Source organism: Chinchilla lanigera, unplaced genomic scaffold (genome assembly GCF_000276665.1).
Source record: "Chinchilla lanigera isolate Chin_1 unplaced genomic scaffold, ChiLan1.0 scaffold00035, whole genome shotgun sequence".
NCBI classification, from domain to species: domain Eukaryota; kingdom Metazoa; phylum Chordata; class Mammalia; order Rodentia; family Chinchillidae; genus Chinchilla; species Chinchilla lanigera.
In genome coordinates, this window is record NW_004955436.1 from 10,953,426 (window position 1) to 10,974,662 (window position 21,237).

Sequence of the window (21,237 nt, forward strand, 5' to 3'; positions counted from 1 at the left end):
AAAAACCAAAAAAAAAAAAAAAAAAAAAAGTTTTAGGTCCAAATAAGGCACATGCTTTGTGATTGCTTTTTTTTTTTTTTTAAATCTCAATGTTTAGATCCCTATTCCTCTCCTTTTTTCTTCTGCTTGTAACCTCTAGTGAAAAGACTAGGTGGTTTGTACTGTTCCATCTTTCACACTCTGGATTTGCTGTTGAATCCTTTTATGCCATGTTTTCCTATTCCTTAAATTTACTCTGTAAATTGATGTTTTTGTTTGTTTGTTTTTTTTGTTTTTGTCTTTTTGAGACAGGGTCTCACTATGCAGTTCAGGCTGGCCTTGGGCTCACTTTGTAGCCCAGGCTGGCCTCGAACTCACAACGATCCTCCTGCCTCAGCCTCCCAAGTGCTGGGATTACAGGCGTGCACCACCATGCCTGGCTTTAAATTGATGTTTTTGTTTTTAATACCAGGAATCAAATTTAGGAGCTTGTGCTTGCCAGGCAGGAACTGTGCTGCTGAGCTATCTCCCTGTTCTAAATCGATGTTTTTTGTTTCATTTAAAATTGTCCATATTTATTTTGCATGGGTGAATGGATGAGAAAACTTTACATTTATAAATAGCCTAATCTGTCTAAGTTGAACATGTTTGTCCTCTACTTCGCGTGGATTTTGATAATGGAAGTTACCTGTGTGGTGACTTGGGTGCAGTCCTTTTAGTAATGAGGGCTACTGCATCAGTCATTACATTTTGCTGGAATGAGACTGTTTTTTTGTTTCTTTGTTTGATTGGTGGATGGATTGATTGATTATCTTGTTTTGTTTGCAGGGCTGGGGGTGAAACCCAGGGCCTCATGCTAGGCAAATGCTCTACACTGAGTTAGACTCCTAGCCCCTGTTTTGTTTTTAAAGTTTTGATTCATTTTGGGAGATTGTTTTTTTCTAAATTTTAAGGTTTTTTTTATTGTTTTTTGAGAAAATGTATAGATAGTAGTTTACTGCAGTGTTTTAAAAATACAAATTGATTATTTGATATATATTGCCTTTCAGAATATTCTGGAAAAAAATAATGAGGAGGTCTAGAAGAATTTGTCATACTGATTTTCTTCAATGCCAAATTCATAAAAATCATACAGAACAGATCTTATGGGTTATCTTTTTAGAAAGGACAAAGAAGGCACTAATATCTGATAAAACCCAATTTTGTGCTTTTATGAACACAAACTCATAATTATTTTTAGAATGTAAAATACTGTGAGGATTGCATACTAGTGGTGACATGAAATCATATTTTGTTAATTGTCAGAATAAAGAATACAGTATATTTTTTTTTCCTCAACCTGCAGTTAATACACTTAGAAAATTGCTTAAGTGGACTGGAATTTCTCCAGGTTTATTACATACTGTGTTCTTTGATCTTTGCATTTGGAATGGTTTTTATCTGTATAACTTACTTAGGTTTGTAACTGAGGCTGCAGATTAGCTTTTTTGATTTAAAATAGCTTTGAAATGAAAAACATTTTTTGTTTGATTGGATAGTAATCGTGTATCTTTTTACGTTAGTGTGAATTTAAAAACATACTGTATATGTCTGTATATATTTGTGGTACTAGAGGTTTAGTTGCAGTAAAGCATTCTAAAGAGAAAGGTAGAAAATCTTTAATGATGGACATTTATGAAGGATTGAAACAATTTTTTGATGAAAGGAAAATAGCATGCATAAAAGTAAAAACTGCTTTATCTCTGGGTCTCTTGTAAACTGATTGCTAGCTGTGTAACTGTTGCCTTGACAGTCGTTGGACTAAAGAGTAATCCTGAATATCGCAGCATATTATTGTAGGCACAGGAGGGACTTTAAGATCCAGGAAGGAAAGCAAGAACCTAGAGATGGTCCCAGCTCTTCCTCCCTGGGTACAGCCTCTTTCTCTTCTCAGGTTCTAGCTGCCTAGGGGTTGGGCTCTGGGGCACAGCACACGATTCAAACGCATGCGCGCGCGTGCGTACACACACACACACACACACACACACACACACACACACACACACAATACTGGGAGAGAACTGCCTTCCGGAAATGTTATTTTCTTGTGACCTTGCCTTTTGGGGTCCAGAGAGGCTTAGCAACAGGACTTAGCCTGTTGTTGCGTAGAAAGAACAACCGAGACTGAGACTGCAGGTTCAGCCAGGAGTCTGTTCCAGTGGTTTCCCGGTGAGTCAGGGCTCAGTCAGCCATGAGCAGATCTGTGAGAAGGAAGTGGCAAGCTAGTGAATTAGTACGAGCCTTCGCAGGTGTCTCTTTCTGATTTTCCTAAACGTATTGCAAACAGCTTTTAGGGGGGATCCCTTAGATTTATGCGTGGAAAGGAATGGTTATGTTGCACGTCTCCCTAAAGCGATGCTGAAGAGTTGGCCATGGGTTTGTAGCATCTAAGCTAACAGGCTTGTCCCCACTCGGTTCAAGTGGGCAGCAGTAGGTGGAGGAGTCTGTGGAGATGAAGGGGACCCAGGCAGGTCTGAACTTGAGCCCTGAGGACTGCAGTCTGGGGAAGGAGAGCAGCACGAACACCACCACCAGGCTGTGTGATGAGTGCTTACTTGCTAGAAACAATCTCTTGCTGTCTCTGGTGGCACAGGGACGGGAGGACCGGCTCAGACTCACGGGAGGGTGTCTCGGCACTCGCGTTAGACCCTGAAGGAAGAAAGGAATTGGCTCTTCGATGTTGGCGTGGAGTGTGTCTGGTCAAGGAAAGCATTGTCTTGGCCCCGGGGTAGGATGTGTGTGGAGAATGGCAGCTGATACACTCGGTAAATTACTTCACTCTCCTACACGTCAGTGGCCCCTTTTCCAAAATAAACTAAGAATAACCACTCTCTTACCAGGCATTGTGGGGTGAGGGTTGTAGGAGCTGGGAAACGATTTTGCAGAAGGTTGGAGAGCTGGCCATGAGGGACATCAGAGGAGTTTGTGCTAAAAGGAGAAGGTTATTGCCTGGAGAGTCTCTGTCGACAGGGGTTCCTTGGACTTGGAGCAATTTGAGCTTGGGTTTTAGGTAGGAGGAAGGTCTTAAACTGTTGTGAAGAAGGAGAATGTGAATATTTGAGATGGAATTATTGGTGACACGAATAAAGTCTCATCTCAGCCTGGAGAAAAAGAAATAAAAGGAAAGCGATTTTCATTTTGAAGGAGATTAATTAATATTTACGAGAGCTGCTGTGAGGAATGGAATTGGCCATAAATTAGAGATGGAAAGGATGACTTAGTCTAGTGAGGTTTCGGATTTAGACGGGAAGCGGAGAGGCCCAAAAGAGTTCGCGAATCGCGGGAAGCCAATGGAGTTGGGTACTGATTAGTACATTGGCAGAGTCATGCTCTGAGTCTAGAGTGGGGAAGGCCAGTGTTCTGTAGCTCTCCAAAGAACCCAAGCCGTGACGGCTTGAAACAAAGAGACTGAAGTAAGCTCCTTGAAATGTTCTTGTTTACACTGCTAGGTCCGTGGAGCCCTGTCTGTGTGCATTAGTTTTGTTTAACTTTTGCCTGTGCGAGATAAAGTAGAATCTTTCTTTCCAACCCAAGGGCTCGGTAAACTCACTTAACCTCTTTGTGCTTCTGTAAAGTGATCTTCATGTCTGCTCACTTTATCCTTTTATCGTAGACATGGATTTTTCATGAATTATTTGCTTGGTTTCTTACCCTTTCAAAATCTGCGGGTCTGGATCTGATTGAGTTTTAGCAGCCTTTGGGAGTAAGTTTTGCTTTCTTAAGTACAACTTTTTGAAATGGACCTCTTTCATGATATACTGTACAAACCCCCCAAAATAATAATGGAGAGGTACTGCGATCAGTGGTTTGCTAAGCCTTTCACCACGAGCCTTTCATTGTATTTCTTTTTGGTTACATTTCTGCCTTTGAACACTAGATGGGACTAAGGGATGACTTGTTTTACAGCGGTCGCAGAGAGGAGTTCACAGCTTCCAACTTCTGAATGAAGTGTTTGCTTATTGAGAACGTAAAAATAAAGTTGATAAAAATAGGGGCATTTTTATCTTCTCTATTGAGATGACTTCATTTCTAATTTAAAGTGACTTTAAGGTACACTTAAATATTATCAAAATATTAATGTAAGATCCAGGTAGTACAGGAGTAATTTGCCGTAATATGCCATATTATTTTCCTTACTTATACTTTATAGAGAAATCCAATAACACCAAGACTAGTGTTTAATGTTCTTGCTTTGAAATAATCACTATGAATCTGACAGATAATTATAAAAGCTACTCTATAATTTTATTAGATTGAGAAGGGAAAATTAAACTCATGTCATATATTTATTTTTCATTCTTAACGAAGCTGTGTATGAAGTAACACCCCCCCCTGAAATGAAATAAAGAAATGCATCATTAGTAATCATCCATAGACAAAATCATTGTTTAGGAAAAGTCAGGATAGCTAAAAGTAGAGCTCCAGGGCCCTATTTGCATACTTTATAGCAATACATCTTCAGGAATGGTGTATTAAAATGTCTCTTATGAAAATATATATTGTATGAAATGTAGCAGTGACCACAGGAACTTGGTTGGCATTGGCCTAGCTATACCTGTTTTCCTCTCATATTTCTAAAATAATGTCATTCACACCTGTTAGCCTAGTATATCATGTAAGGTAAAAGTAAAAGTTTAGCAGCGGAGGAGGGTATGAGACCACAAGTGATTAAGAGCAGGAAAGAAGGCATCTTCAACTGGAAAGTTAAAGGTATTTTCTACTGCAGCGAGTTCTGAGAGAAGTCAGCAGTCCCTAGTGGATACCCCAACTTAAGGCATATTACCCTGTGAGGCTGTGCCCCAGAGAAGGTCAGCTCAGAAGGGCGTGGCTGTTTGTCAGTCTCATTCTCCAGAAAATGCTTCGTTTTTCCGTATTCATTAGACTTTCAGTTCACTAGAATCTCCAGCCACTGTTACCCTCCTGGTTTTCTACTTCTGTTTTCTCCTTTGGAGGGCTGTGTTGATTTCTTGATCTCTCAGGACAGAAACAACAGCATTGGTTCCTGGATGGAGACTGGACTTCTTGACTTCCTTAAACCAACTTTCCCCAAATGGTGTCCTACAGACCACTGGTATTCTGTGCGGTGTTAGTAGTGTTTATAACAAAGCAGTGTTTCATCATTATCTTGAGGACATGCTGCATCGAACAGTTCACAGTTGGTTTCTCCAGTGCAGTTTCAGTCTTTAATATGCTCTTGTTGTGTCCATACTGTAAATCTCTAAGAAGTAGCATATTGTGTTTTTCTGAAATATGTTTTGTGTGACCCTCACACACACACACGCACACACACATGCACACCCCCCAGTAAACAAGTCCGATTAAAAATACAGTGATATTTAAATTTTTAAAACTTTATTATACTAAAAAACACATTGCCATTAATCCCCCTCAGAACCTTACCCCCACTTCAGATACATCCCACAGTTCTTGTACTTTTGAAGCAGTTTTGGACTCTTTTTCATTGAGTCTTCTTAATGTCACTCTCAAGGCTATGTAGATGTCCTGAATCAGTCTCAAACCTCTACCTTTCGTGGTCATTTTGACTTCTGCGGGGAGCCAGCAGACACACTGTACCGACCCCATGGCAAGGTAGGGGACAAGGCACGATGTTTTAACGACTCCGCCTTTCTGTTGGATGGCGGTTGGCGGCAGTATTCCCTGTATTTCTGCTCACACCTTGTAAAGACACTCAGGAAAGAGGACCTCCAGAACTGCTTCAGAAAGTGGCAAGAATATGAGATAAGTGTGTTTGAATCAAGAGGCAGTGTATTTCAGGGAATTAACGGCAGTGTATCTTTTACTGAAATAAATGTTTTAAATTTAAACATGTGCCATTTGTTTTGATCACATCTCTAAGCACTTTTTAAAAAGATAATATATTGTGATTTCTTTACATGTGCGTGTATAGTGCTATCGTAACCACTTTCTTGTAATAGCAGACTCCATTTCCTTACAGTGTATTTGCCTGGGAAAACCCCAGTCCTGACGGAATCCATCTTTCTGCCTTCTGTGCTCCTGTTCCTAGCAGTTGGGGACAGCCGGAGAAAGTCACACGGCCAGCCGACGGGCCTGGCTTCCTGTCTATGCCTGTGAACCTCATGTGGGCCCTTAGTCCTGCCTGTCCTTGTCCTTCTAGATTATGACATTTCGTGTTTTCTTCTGGCTGCTCACACCCGCTTCCTGTTCTCCCTCTGGGCTGATAACCTTGGTTCCTGTTTTCTTGAGAAGAAAGGCAGAGCCTAGTCCATGCCTGCGCCATCTTCCCACTTTCTGCATAGACTGACTGGGGCGTGAGCCCTGCTGCCCTCTGTGGGAGCTCTGCTCTCGGGCCCTGCCCCTGCCCCACCCCCGTACCTCCCGTGTCCCCCTCCCGTGCAGCTCTGCCCTCTCAGCTCAGTAGGTCGTCCTCTGTGTGGGATTATTTCTCCCAGTGCACAAGTGGGAGGAGTTCTTTTTTATTTATACTCACGGTATCATTATATCAAGAAAAATCCCCTGATTGAAGAAAGATTTTGCTCTCCTTTTATTTTTTGAGTAAATAAGGTAATATTTCTCATCTCGTTAAACACCTCTTATTTTCAAATAATCGTACACTTAAAATTTGTAAAGTTATACAGAGTATTGCCGTACAGGCCTCCATCAGCTTCTCCCAGTTTTCCAACAAAATAATGGGACGGAACTTCTCTTTTGCCCTTCCTGCCTCTGGTTCCTTCTATAACAGAACTCCCTAAACATGTCTTCTTTATAATCTTGCCTCTTCTCTTAAATCTGCTTCTGTCAGTCGTTTGCCCTTTCCCGTCCTCAACTCCACCCGAACTGCCCTTGTCAAGGATACCGATGACCTTCACTGTCACAAATACAGCGATCCATGCAGCCTGGGTCAGAGATCCACTCAGAAACTTCTCTGACCCTCCAGCAGCATTTGGTGCAGCAGATTTCATTCTTTCTTCCCACTTCTTCCGCACTAGGCCTTCCTTGCCGGACCGCGCCTCCCCTGCACACTACCTGGATGTCCTCAGCTCTGCTCTGGGTAGTAAGTACCATACCATCCCAGGGGCTGATGCTCCCAGGTTCCTGCTGTTGGCTTTGATCTTGCCTTTGAACTCCAGATGTTTATGCTGATTATCTATTGGACATCTGTCAATCACAGGACTTCCTTCACCCGCTTAGTGTCAGAGACCATACCTGGAGTCTTCTCTACCTCCGAAAATGGCAACTGTGTTCTTGTTGCTCATGTGCAAAGCCTGTAATGTCCTGACTTCTTCACTTCACTCAGCCTCCATATTAAATCTATCGGCGAATCCTCTTGGCTCTACCTTTAACATACACACCGACAGCGTGGCCATTTCTTGCCGTCCTCACCGCCACCCCTGTGATTCAGGCCACCACGAGAAACCCTTGCCATAGCTTTGACCACTTCCTCTCTTGCCACCTGTGTGGATTACTTTTCTTACAGCAGCCAGAATAATTAAAGCACAAATACAGGAAAGCTAGGACTGTGCTTAAAACCCTCCACAATGATGTTCTAGTTCACTGTGCGTGAAATCCTAAACCTTGCTGTAGCCTGAGGGCCCGTCCTGTCTGACGTCATTTCCTGTGGCCTGTGCTTCCCTCAGCCTCTTCCTTCCTGTTCCTGATACAGTCCTGCGAGGTTCCCACTCACAGCACAACCTTGCACGTGCTGTGCCCTAATTGCCTTCATATATTTGAGTGGCTCCATTCTCTCTTTCTTTAAATCCTTCAAGTTTTTCCTCAGAACATTGCACTGAGAACCCGACTTGACTAGACCCTGTGAGGTGCACTCTTGCACTTACACAGTCTGCTGCTCACTTCTTGCTTAGCGCTGTGTCACCAAGGTGCGTTATACCAGGTATCATAAGTATAACCTAACAGTGGCACCATTTTGTATCAGGGACTTGAATATCTTCTGATTTTGCTATCCACAAGACTCCCTGACCCAGTCCCTTGCAGATACAGAAGGCCAACTACATTTATTTGTTGTTTACTTCATGTAGTATAAGTGCCATAAAAGTAGGAGCTTTACACTTGTATTATTTGCTGCAGTTTCTCATCTGGCACCTCATCCCGTCTCTCTGTTTGGATGAACGAGTGAGCAAGTGAGTGGAGAAACACATCACGTGTTGAGATGAGAAACACGCAGAGCAGTTATGGTTAGGAGCAGGGAATCAGAAGCGCCAGATTTGAATGTTGATACAAAGGCTCTGGAAACAGATATGCTTAACTATGGTGGTGATTACAGAGAGGAGAAGAAAGAGATAGGGAAAAGGAAGAAACGCTACTTTAATAGTGGTCTGTGCCATTGTAACAGGGAATAGGAATAGCATACTGTTGGTTCCTGTGAGTGCTTGGGCTTCCCGCGTTCACGTGTGTGCCTGTAGAGATGGTGAAATAATTTTTGCTTGCCTCTGTGTAGGCGGTCTATTTTTCCATATGATGGTTGTGAATGAAAATGCTGAATTTTAATGATGTGATCTTTGTACTTCTGCTTATTTGAAGTTTCCTAATATAAACAATGTTCGTAGGGGGAAGAAAACTGTATGTTGTCAAATCTGTATATTTATCTATTAAAATGCTACTTGGCATTAGTGTATTAAAAAAGTGAAAGATCTTTTGGTTTAACAACTTTTTACAAATTAGGTAGATTGTAATAATTCTGAAAGATGTTCATGATCGCTAATGAACCATTAAAAAAACACTTCTAGTAGCATTTTTTGAGCTCATATAATAACTCCAGCTTTTTAATTTATATAACCTACAGGTGTGAAGCATCTAGTCCGCACATTCATCCCGTTGGTTGGTGTAAAGAACACAGAAGGACCCTCATTACTCCGCCAGGTTCGTGTTTATTGTGTGTCTAATATTATTCACGGACTTCAGAGGCCAGTAAACCTTTTCTGTAAAGGCCCAGCTAGTACGCATCTTAAGTTTTGCACGCTCTAGAGCCCCTGTCGCAACTGTTCAACTTGGATGTAGCCCAGAAGCAGCCACAGACAGTACACACACAGGTGTGGCTCATTGCATCATTGCTGTCTTTACAGAAATGTGCAGCTGGCCACAGGTGTGAATTTCCTGCCCTTCACGTACATTGAGCATTGGCTTGGTTTAAAGCAGAGTCTCAGATTTTGGTCTTCTTTGGAAACATAAGCTCAGATTTAAAATATTTTTCCCTTCTCAACTTGAAATTCATTTCAAGCCTTGGTATCAGTGTACATTTAAAGGTGTTGTCTCGTCTCAGACAAGTCCAGGAATGTGATGGAGTATTCTGTGGAAGACACAGAAGAGCAGACGGACCACAAACTCCACGTGGAGGCTCAGGTCTGGCAGAAGGGTGATGCTCACATTTAAGTGAGAACTGGAAACTTCGGATGTTTTTAGTGTAGAGCTCACACATGTGTTTTTTGTTCTTCTGTTGTGCTTCCTGGTTCCAAAATAGGTTTTAGACCCAAATACTAATGGTACTTCTCTTCCTGTGCACCAGTGGTTCTGTTCGGAGGTTTGCGGGCCTGCAGCTATGTGCCTCTGACCTAAGAGCCTTCTCAGCTTCTTTGCTTTCTCACGGATAGAGAGCAGGGTAACTGGATAAATAGCATCCTACTTTCGAATTGGTTATCTTGTGCTAAAGAACATTCTGCAGCTTCATCATAATCAAGACTTTTTTTTTTGAGCACGTGAATGTTGAAGGTGTCACAGTTCCTCCTGGTAGAAGAAGGCAGGGACATCAGCTCACACAGAGCCTCAATGTTCAGGACAGCAGATGTTTACCTGACCAGAGTGGACTGCCTTGATCACAGGGGAGGGATGATCCATAGTCCTCCAAGAGCTGGCTGTGGGTGTCGCCCACATCGAGTATGAGCAGAGGCTCGGTTTAGAGCGTTAAATGTTAGTCTCATTTAATTACTCTTAACAGCCGGTCCCCAGCGCCTCCATGGCACCTCCCTCAGAGCGTCTGAGCTTTTGCTCACTGGGCACCAGCCAGTCCTGCGACCAGCAAGCTCAGGCCATCCCCTCTCTGAGTTTGCTCCTGTGTTAAAGGCAGGAAAGCATCTGCCCCAACTAATTCACATAGCTGACTTGAAGACAGCAAGATACTAATGGTGCACCTATCCTGTATCTCATTTCAGAATCATTAGCTAGTTTTAGCATCTGTTGATATTTCTAATATAATGACTGCTTTACTGTTGCTAGATGGTAATTTTTCAATACGAATCACACTGTTTCTCATTACTCTTTATGCATAATTAGTTAATATTTTTCTGCAGATTAATTTCCACATGTGCTGTCTGGAAGATTTCTTATGTTTGGCCTTCCATGTCCTCTGGCTTATAGAATATTAGCGACTGATGACTATGTGGTAGAATCTCTGTCACTGTCACCATCTGAACTACCTGAAGATTCTTAGGGTTTTCTGGTTAGATATAAATCCTTTCTCTCTACAGTACCATTTTGGGTTATACTCAGGTATCTGGTAGATAAACAGTGAGCCCCCGAATGACAAAAGCCTGGATGTGAACCTTGGGGGGATTGGGTCCACCACTATTGCTGGCTTCTTCTGTGAAGCAGAAGCCAAGGCATTTGTCTCCTTTTATCAACTTTGATAATTTGGCAGAAGAGAAAATAACAGCTTTTGTCAAGTTTTTAAAACCTCAAAATTTCATGTGAAAAATTATACCAAGGTCTGTGTGAATATTCTTGGTATCATTAACTGTGCACCTAAAAATGGTTTAAAAGTTAAATTTTACATTACATATTATACCACAATGAAGAAAATGAAACAACAAAAATCTGTCAAATTATGAAAATGATTTACTGGACCTAAGCTGGTGCTACTCTTTGCTCCACAACGAAAGAGACTCTCTTTCTTTGGTGCCCTTTTTCTATATCCATGTATCCATTAATAAACATACAGGTTGCCTCCAAGACTTAGCTGTTGTGACCGGTGCTATCTTTGCTATTCTCTTTCTAAAATTAAAATCTTCATCTTTTCCAAATTGTATGTCCCAGCATACTTGTTTTTAAATTTAGAGTGAAAAATAGAAGTAACCACAGTTACCTCTTTTTGTAGTTTAGTTTGTCCCCAGCTTTTTTTCTGGGTATGTACACATGCATGCATACCCATCAATGTTATTTGATAGGCTATTCTGATTTAAATTACTTGAAATGTGCAGGATATGTCCCTTAAAATGTGTATATGCAGAAATAGTCTTGCATATTTACTTTTTTATGAAAAAAATAAAATTTCATAACAAAAGAAGAACAATAGTTATTATGCTGTGTCATGATCTTCAAAGAAATTACAGAGTAAAAAATATAGACCAAAAAGATTCTTACAAAGGAGAAACATGCTTTTTAAACATTCTCCTTTGAAATAATTTCCAATGTAGAAAAGTCGCAGGAGGGGAGCAGAATTCACCTGTAGCCTCTCAGCTTAGTCAGTTGACCAGATGGCGCAATTTAGCAGAAGGATCAGATCTTGAGCTCCACTGCCGCTCCTTCTAGCCTCCCTTAGTTACATGCTTCTTGCCTTTTATAACCTCACGCTTTTTGAGGATTACGGAGTAGTCGTGTTGTAGAATGTTACTGTTTCCTCATTATCAGAACCAGGTCATGCATTTTTGGCAGGGGAATCACAGAAGTGATGCTGTGCTATATTTGTATCCTCTTGGGGCACATGATGTCAATCTGTCTTTCTACCACTGATTGATCAAGATGATATTTGACAGGTTTTTTTCACTAATACAGTTATTTTTTCCTCAGTCATTAATGAGTATTTTCTAGACATATGATTTGAGGATCATGCTGTTTCTCATTTCAGAATCACCTGCTAGTTTTAGCATCTGTTGGTATATCTAGTATGAGTTATCATTTTAACAGTAGACAAAGGGTAATTTTTCATTATGAATCACACTGTTCATCATTACCCTTTGAACATAATTAGGTAATAGTCTTCTACACAGAATAGCTTTCTCATTAATTCCACTTATATATATATATATATATATATATATATATATATACACATATATATATATATGTATATATATCAGTGTGGACCTATAGATTACTGTTTTTAGCAACGAATTATAATCTCTGAGTGGCACTATTTATTTTCATGTCAGATTTTGAGAGATTTTAGTTAGTGAAAGCCTCTTTAAAATTCTACTGCGGGAGCCCCTGTCCTTTGATGTGTTCTTATCATTTTTGGAGAACATCTTACTTCTCAATGCAGCTGACCTAGGTGCTTGCTTGAGCCATACCACAGTCAGCAGTTTCTCCGAGGATCCAAGTTGTTTTTAGTATTGAATGATATTCAGAATCCAGCTTCTGGAGTGCTTATTGCTGCTGGCATGTTATAGCTCCCATCCCCCTTGCTGGGTGGAGGAAATGCATCCATGTAAATATATACAGAAATCAGTGCTTGTTTTTGCATTGGTGTGTGCTGCACACTGGGTGGATGCCATGAGCTCAGATTCAACTCTGACACCACTGGCTTCACTTCTAGTTTTCTTCTTTCCATACCTCTTCCTTCTACTTCTCTTCTCAGTCAGGGAGAAGTTTACCTTCTGGGATCTCTACTATAGTTGGATATTTTCTCAGTCCCCTTTATGTAGCAACTTGAGACTATGGCTAATTTGCCACCCTACTGGGCCATGGTAATTCTTGCTCATGCCAACCTAATGGAATTTATCTCTAGAGGAAGGAAAAAGCAGCAGAGAAAGGAAAGGACAGTTATTTTCACACATTCTACTAGCAATGTTCTGTGGTTTGAGTGTGTTTCTGAGTTCAGTCTAACAGTATGAAGAGATATCTAGAGTAGTTTATATATTTAGATATGTACACACACATTTATTTCACATGTACTTTATTTTTTCGCATATTACATTGAGGATCATTTAACTTGTTTTTACATTTTCATGTGCAAAAATAATTGTGCATTGTGTCTTTATACACATATGGGGTTGTCCTAAATTAGTAGAAATAAAACAGCTAGATTCAAGGCATTTGTGTGTTTAATGTTATGTAAACTTTATATATATATATATATATATATATATATAAAATTTCCATCTAAAAAGTAGTAGGAGAATCATAATTAAGATAAAAACAAAATCATTAGAAGTAATTCCAAAGTGCTACAAGCTTAAAGTCTTTCTGTATGTATGAACATAATTTACTAAACTATAATGATAGCAATATCTCATAATTTTTGTAGGGCAGTTTGTTATTCTCATTATTTTGGTTAAATCTCATAGGATTTATGTTTTTCTGTGTTTCTTAGGTTATCCAAATGTGAAACACTTTTCTTGGGATAAATACTTAGAAGAAACCAATTCTTTACCTGCCCCTGCAAGAGCTTTCAAAGTGGTGAGAGAACATGTCTTATACTGTTTGATTAATTTGCATTGATACTATTATCTGTTCACTTAAATTTAAGAACACAAAAAGATGATACTGACAAATCAGAATAGGAACAAGAAGAAAACAGAAGACCAAAGAAGATATTTTTAAATTTTACAGGTTTTTAAAGTAAAACTATTACTGAGATTATTATTTTTTTTTTGGACTTTAAAATCTTCTTGGGAAATAATGCTTTTTGAGACTATGGGGAGACTGGTTGAAATCTTACAGCAAACTTCTTTTTTTCCAGCTAGATATTTTTAAAGACCAAACTGAATGGAAAAATGTGTTCAGATAAAAATTACATCTGTAACTCCTTTGAATTTGTTTGTGGCAAGTTGAGATGCTTTTTTGTATTTTATTGGTACAAATCAGCGTTTTTTACTAAAGCAGGGTCATCTGCTTTCATTAGAGTATCTCGCAAAAACCCAGGGTCATTACTTCTTACACATGACTTATTAAGATGCAAAGTAAACCTCATTTATGTCCAAGAGAAGAACAATAAATGAAATGCATTTTTTACTTTTTCATCTCAAACAGTTTGCTTTAAGCATTTGTATTTTCTCATGAATCTGAAGGGAAATATATATTCATTTTTTAAATGTGACAGTCTATCATAATACTGTGCTTTGAACAATAATTTACAAATTTGTAAGTTTTTTTTCTTTTTTTCTTTTAAAAATAAAAGGAGGAAAACATTAACAGACAGACAACCTTTTACAAAATAGCAAAAGAACAGTACAGACAATACACAGTTACAAAGTGGTAGGAAATTAACAATGCTTGTATTACATATTGATATCTTCAAAGTATCTTTCAAAATATCTTTCATGGCTAGGGATGCAGCTCAGGGGTAGGACACTTCTGCCCAGCATGTGTGAGACACTGAGTTCGACCCTAGCACTGCAAAAAAAGAAAAAAAAAAAATTCTAACAGTGAAACCATATTACACAAAGAAGCACACTGTCAAAGGGTTTGTATGACTTCATCCGATAGTATGTTTGGAATTTTTAAAAGCATAATGTTTAGCGTTATTGGCATACTTATGAATTTTTATTCATACTCTGTCTAACTTTGAGTCTAACATAATGTTGAGTTCGTTTTTTTTTTTAGCTTTTTGGTACTGGTAATCAAACTCAGGACCTTGTGCTAGGCAGGTGCTGTGCCACTGAGCTATATCACTAGCCTTGTTTTCTCTTTTTAAATCTTGCTTTAACCTGTATAAAATTATCGCAGGATCAACTTATATATCTTTCAGAATCAAAATTAAAATTTCTTTTGTTTGGTCCTATATGACTTACATTGATTGTTTTATATCGTTTACATAATTTTTGCTTTCTTTCTTTTTTTATCACACAAGGTCTCTCTATGTAGTTCAGGCTGGCCTTGAACTCACTATGTAGGCCCACGCTGCCCCAAACTCTCAACAATCCTCCTGCCTCAGCCTCCCAAGTTCTGGGATTTCAGGCACTACTATGCCTAGTTTTGTTTACATATATTTCACACTTCATCTTTAGAGCAACAGTTTTATTACACTCACCTTCCAGAAGAGGGACTGAAAGGAAGAAAATATAAGTCATCTGTGTAACTCCTTACCAGTCTATCACCTTGCCTTTCACCACCACAAACTGTTTCAGAGGTCTATGGTTTTTATGTATGGAACTGTAGGGTGGCTCTGGATCCCTTTTTCCCATTCATGTCTGGTAAGAGCTACTCCGTCTGCAGAGCTGCTTTTCTGAAGCTGTCCTCTGCCTTTTGCCCTCAGTTCTTCTAAATCTCCGTGCCTTGTTTCAGCCCCTCGTTTCTGCATCTCCTTTTAAAAATAAAGTTAGTGTTTGTTGATTTGTCTTTGCTAAGACACCTCCAACCAATGAGAAAATTGTCTGGCCTCCCCTGCAGCTAAGGAAATAACCGGAGTGTCTTCTTCGGTGCCGCTTTTCACCCCTCGGCTTAGTACTCACGCTGTCTTTCTCTTTCTTCCGTGTTTGTTGTGATTTTATTTTCTTGAAGGGGAGGTTGTTATCCAGAGCCACGCTGGGAATTTGAGAGTTTGCAAGCTGGTTCCCTAAACAGCTCATCTGTTTCCTATTCTTTGTAGCATCAGGTTCCCCTGTTTTTTTCTCTCAATCTGACTGGGAAACTTTTCTCCTACGGCAGAAGCCCCCACATGGTTTCCAGAAGAAAATGAAGCTGGAGGTCGTAGATAAGAGGAACCCCATCTTTATTAGGGTCGCGACTGTCGTGGACACGGATGACCACCGGATAAAAGTAAGTGCCGTGCGTTGGGTTTGGCTTTGGCTTTTGTTATAGGTTGTCTTAGATGGAAACCAGTAGATACGTAAGTTTTAAACTCTTGGAATTAAATTAATAAAACTAGAGGAATATGCAAAGTAATTGCTTCTGAGTCTCTGTAAGTGAATGTTCATTTAACTTTTTTTCCTTTAAAATGCTTAGGGTGTGTTTTCTTTATTCTATTCCAGTCTAGTCTAGTCCAGTCCACTCCATTCCACCCTATTCCATCCCACCCCATCCCATCCTGTCCCTCTGCACGCCATCCTCTCCCATTCCTCTGTCTTTCTCTGTATATTGTGATACTAGGGATTGAATCCAGGGACTTGGTCATGTACTGAGCTATTTCCATAGCCTCCTCCACCTTTTTTGTTCTGTTTTGTTGCTGCTACTTTTTATCTTGATACAGGATCTTACTAAATTGCCCAGATTGGCTCACACATGTGGTCCTCCTGCCTCAGCTGCCCAGAATGCTGGGATTACAGGCATGCAGCACCATGCCTGTCTGTTTTCTCTTTGATTATGAGTGACTTAAATATTTTGAGTGTGTACTTAGAAAAATACAGTAGACACAACACATTAAGCTAATACTGTATTCAGGAGAAATTATACTTTATTCTCTTACATTGTGCTCTTTTTTTAAAAAAACTAGAGATTAATTTTTGATGGGGGGTGTTAGTCTTTGCAGAAGAATATTCTGTCTTTTCATATAAGTAAAGATAAATAGTTTAATATGTAAAATCACATTTTTATTAGAACTGGATTAATAATATCAGATTCCTCTCATGAAATAAGCAGCCACTTAGGAAGATGGGTTCTGTTTGTTCGTCCAGGCTTGGGGCAGCGAGGCGTGGGGCCTTACTGACTCCTACCCACCGCATCTGCGTCTCTCTCAAGCCAGAATGTTCCCTGGTTACTCACCACAAAGGATTGTTTAGCACCTCTGTTAGGAATCATGATAATTATAATACCAGCAAGACTTCCTTCTCTGTGGCATTTTATGGGACGTCATTTGACACTTGCATCCTTGCAGTGTGGGAAACAGGCTGTTTTCCTGGTGTTGCTCATGAGAAGGGGGGACTTGGAAGACCCAGGTGAATGACTTTGTTCTCATCCTACCAGCAGCAGCAGCTGCGGAACAGCTAAGCCTCAGTTCTACACCATGGGAACCTAGATGCATGCTTATTTAAAAAAATAATAAACCACAATCTCAGCTATCTCTACTGAGATGATATGTGAGAAAATAAGCTTTAAAATGACAGTAAAAGTTGTATCAATGTATTACTATAGGAGAGAAATTTTAACTTTCAATTCACTGTGTAAGGTTGTGTGATCATACATTTTTGGAAAATTTTATGAATAACGCAAGGCGTGTGTTGACCTTTTTCAAGTGCATTTTGTTGTTAATTGCAGCTGGTTGTGATGTAAATCACAATGCAATCCGAATATATTGGAAGGGAAAATATTTTTAAAATAATCTAGATAGACAAAGAAATGCAGAATTAAGCACAATATTATTTTTATAAGTCGGGTTGCTCCAAATTAGGACAAAAGGCTGGTTTTAGTTAGGTAGTTAGTATGTGAAAGGTTTATTGTTGTACAATGGCTCAGAGGACTCTAAAGGATCCCAGTGATTCTGAAGAGAAGTTTCGCATCATAATCTTAGAGTGTTGTTTACCCTTTAATTCTAGAAGTTCCGTCCTGGGTATGTGTTTTGGAAATTTTCAAAGAGAAAAGCTCCAGGGAAGATAACAGGGTATATATATATATATATATATATATATATAGTATTTAGCATTCAGAACAAACACAGTAGCTGGCGGGTAAAACAGATCCACATCGATGGTAAATCTAAGCATTTAGAAGAATGTTTGCTATTGGCAAGTGACATTTTCAGGCTTGACATTATGCTCAATTTTGATTGCTTTTTCCCAAAAGAACAGATGCGTAACCAGTTCTGGAAAGAAACACACCATAGTAAACACGATGGGTGCTTCTTGCGGGATGCTGAACTGTACAATGTTACGTTTCTCTTGTTCATTGTTTGCTTTCAGAAATCTGTGTTCCTTCTCTAGTAACAAAAATTTAGATCACGTCTATGATTTTCACATGTGAGGAAACGAGGGCCCAGTGAAGTCAAATGCTCTAAAGTGGGCGTTTCGGTTGATTAATAGGAAACTTTTAGAGCAGGATCCAGCCCTTGACGGGCAGCTGATTTCTCTTTCTAAAACAACGTCCTGGTCCCCCCTTAACACCAAAACAGAGGTTACTCTGAGGTGTGCAGCTGATCGGCATTTTTACCTAGTTACTGGGATAAATGTCGCCGCTGAAGGTGAGCTGCTGAACCAGTATCTTGCTGTTTGTGAATCCTCCAGAGGTCACTAAACAGGGACAGTGACTGCATTCCACATTCATTAGAGGCTTTTGAAAACATAAAAAGCTTCTAACAGTAGGAGTTTTTCTCATTACACTGGGAGATGGTGCCACAAGAAACTTCATTTTTCTTTTTCAAATAGGAAGAAAAACAGGAAAAGGTAGACAAAGTATAGCTTAATATTGTAAGTTTCTCAGGGATAAAATTAACTGAAATTAAATAAAATCAACTTTTTAAAGTTATGTATAATAAAGTTACATATGTAATATATAAACTCCTTAAAGTTACGTATACTGTGTATAATATACATATAATGTATAATATAGTATTTCACACCATGAGCTATTGCCGTAAGTAGTTATAAAACTGTTAAATATTTGACCAGATGTCGCTGAAAGAAAGTGACCAAAATGTGTTCGTTCGGCTCTTTCCGTTTTTGGTGTCAGAACAGAATCCACTCCTGCCTGACAGGAATGAGAACTTTAGGCATTTTGGCTTGTTTCTTAGGACATTTTATTTCTAATACTCTAAAATATTATCTATATCCTGTTATTTCCCAATTCTTCAACTTTGAATATGGTTCGTTTTCTTCCTATTAGAGTAGTAATTGAACACTTAGATCTTGCAATTCTTTTTTCCCTCTTCCTTTTAGTAAAATAATGTTGATTTTTCCACTCTGTAGAGTATTATGAATAAGGAAATCTTGCTCACCACTGAGTCAAGTAGGCTTTTCCTTATGACTTTGTGTGTTTCCTGGGGTCAGGTACACTTGCGTGCAAAATGTGTTTGTCTTACTGAGCTGCCTTTTGCGTGAACAAAAAAGTCCTGCCAGATTTTTTTGAAAGAAACAGTATTTTTTCTAAAATACTGTCTTAATCTTAAAATTGTCATTAATTTCTTTTTTTGGAAAATTTTTTGGAAAAAGGAATGGGGAATGGGGAATAGGAATAGGAATAGCTTCTGAGAGACAGGAGAGGTCCCCAGTGGGTTGCCCAAATTGTCATTAATACGTAGAAGGTTTATATACAAGGTCTTAATTATACTTTTGGGTAAACAGGGTACCCATTGCTGTATACTTCGATCTACAGTGGTCTATTTTCCTTTGAAATTTAATTGAATTCATCATTGTTGCTGAGTTGTTTTTACATGTGAATATGTTTATAGTGGAATAATGTCTGTTATAATTTTATATTTCTCATATTTATAAAATTTTTAAATATTTTATATTGAATGTTTATATATCTTCCTCCCTTGTTGCTCTTTGTTAGGTATTTGGTTTCATTTCAAAATAGTACCTGGCAAGAGAAAAACTCTTAACTATAGAGGGTGGGTTTTCTATTTCATTAATATGCTACAACTCCTTAGACGTATGACATAGAGATACATAGACGGGGCGGAGATCGCAGGTTGTATAGAATCTAAGTGAGCTTTTCGTTGTTGTTGTTATTTTTTGTTTGTGTGTTTAAGATACAGCCTCACTATGTAGCCCAGGCTGGTTTTAAACTCACTATTTAGTGTAGAGCTGAGGCTGGCCTTGAACTCATAGGATCTTACCTCAGTCTGCCAAGTGCTGGGAACACAGGCATACAACATCGTGCCTGCCTTCCCCCTGCACTGGGTTGGGTCCATTTACTACAGGCAGGTAGTTAACGTCCATTAAGTTTAATTGCTGATTTATAGTAAAGGGTGCATAAGTTATGTGAACATTGATTCCAGCATAAAAGAAAAGAAACTTGGGGACAGCAAGATAAGAAAACATCAGTCTTCATGTTGCTCGTAAAACAGAAATGATGATTTACTGTGGTTAGTTGAAGATTAAACTTAAACAGTATACATTATGATTACTCACTTATTGGTGGTATTGATACCGTAAATTTATGTCTTCGGAAAATTACAAGTATCGTTCTTGTATTTTAAACACGATTTTTAGTTTTAGGAGGATTATTTGTTTTGTTTTTATTGTCATTACTATATGTTTGCAACACACAATAATTATGCTCATGGTGGGGAGGTGATAAAATTACAAATACATCTTAATTTATTTCATTTTCCCCCTTTCCCCCCACCCTTTCCCTTCCTTCGTCTCCTGGTCTGTTCCCTTTTGTAAGAGATCTGTCTCCCTTGAGCATTATCTTTGACCAGAGGAAGAGAAAGTGTTTGAGTTAACTTTCTTTAGCTGCTGTTTCAATTCAATGTGTGTGAATGATGGTTTTATTTCCAGCTTTGTGTGTGTGTGTCTGTACTCTGTGTGTGTTTCTTTTGAGACAAGGTTTCCTTTGTGTGGTCTAGGCTGGCCTGGCAATCACTTTGTAGCCCAGGTTGACCTTGAACTCACAGTGAGCTCCTGCCTCAGCCTTCCAAGTGCTGGGATTACGGGCGTGTACCACCACCCCAGCACTTATTTCCAGTTCTTGAATTCTAGGCCTGGGCTTGCCCTTCCTAACTAGCTTGGTAGCTATCAGCCAGTTGCTCTTTGTGAGTCTGTTCTCTTCAGGATAATATAAATGATTTCTTCTAGATTTCAAATTTTGTGGTCTCAAGTCTAGGCAAATTGATTTCTAAGCTTGAGAAAGTAGATTCACTGCAGAGGACATCATTTTGAGTCCATAAACTTGAACCTGTGATAAAGGCATACTGTTCACCCTATGAAAGATGCTTATTAGCTAGCCTATTGATGGCCCAGTCTGGTTACTTCTCATTCTTTCTTGCTGTTAAAAAATGTGTAACTGAGATGATCAAGTCAAAGATAATACATTTTAGATGTTGACTGGTGTTGCCAAATACCGCTCCAGAAATATCTCACCAGTTAACAGCTCTCTTGATGGTCTGTGGAAATAGCCATTTATCTTCATCATTCTCAGCTATAAAAGTCACCAGCATGTGAGTATGTCTGGCATGCTAGGGAAGAATTACATCTGGTTTTAATTTGTAGTTTTTTAGTTATAAGTGAAATTGTCTCTATACATTTATCAGCTATTTTCTGGATAATGAACAATTCATATCTCTTCCCAGTCTTTCTTTTGGGTCTTTCATCTTTTTCTGTTGGTACACATTGTTTTAATAAATTAAGGAAGAACGTGCTTTATCACCTATGTGGCAGAGGGACTTTTGGGGTATCTTGTGGTATCTTGTGGGTCTTT

The 21,237-nt window shown here is 39.2% G+C and overlaps 1 protein-coding gene across 1 annotated transcript in view; it reads left to right on the forward strand.

The window, feature by feature from the left end:
• Window positions 1-21,237, forward strand: part of L3mbtl3 (l(3)mbt-like 3 (Drosophila)) — a gene marked incomplete in the record, with an annotated part of 113,739 nt that overhangs the window by 52,905 nt on the left and 39,597 nt on the right. The window contains 3 exon segments of the mRNA XM_013516682.1: window positions 8,798-8,874; window positions 13,316-13,401; window positions 15,592-15,702. Of these exon segments, the coding sequence (XP_013372136.1) occupies window positions 8,798-8,874; window positions 13,316-13,401; window positions 15,592-15,702 (274 nt within the window).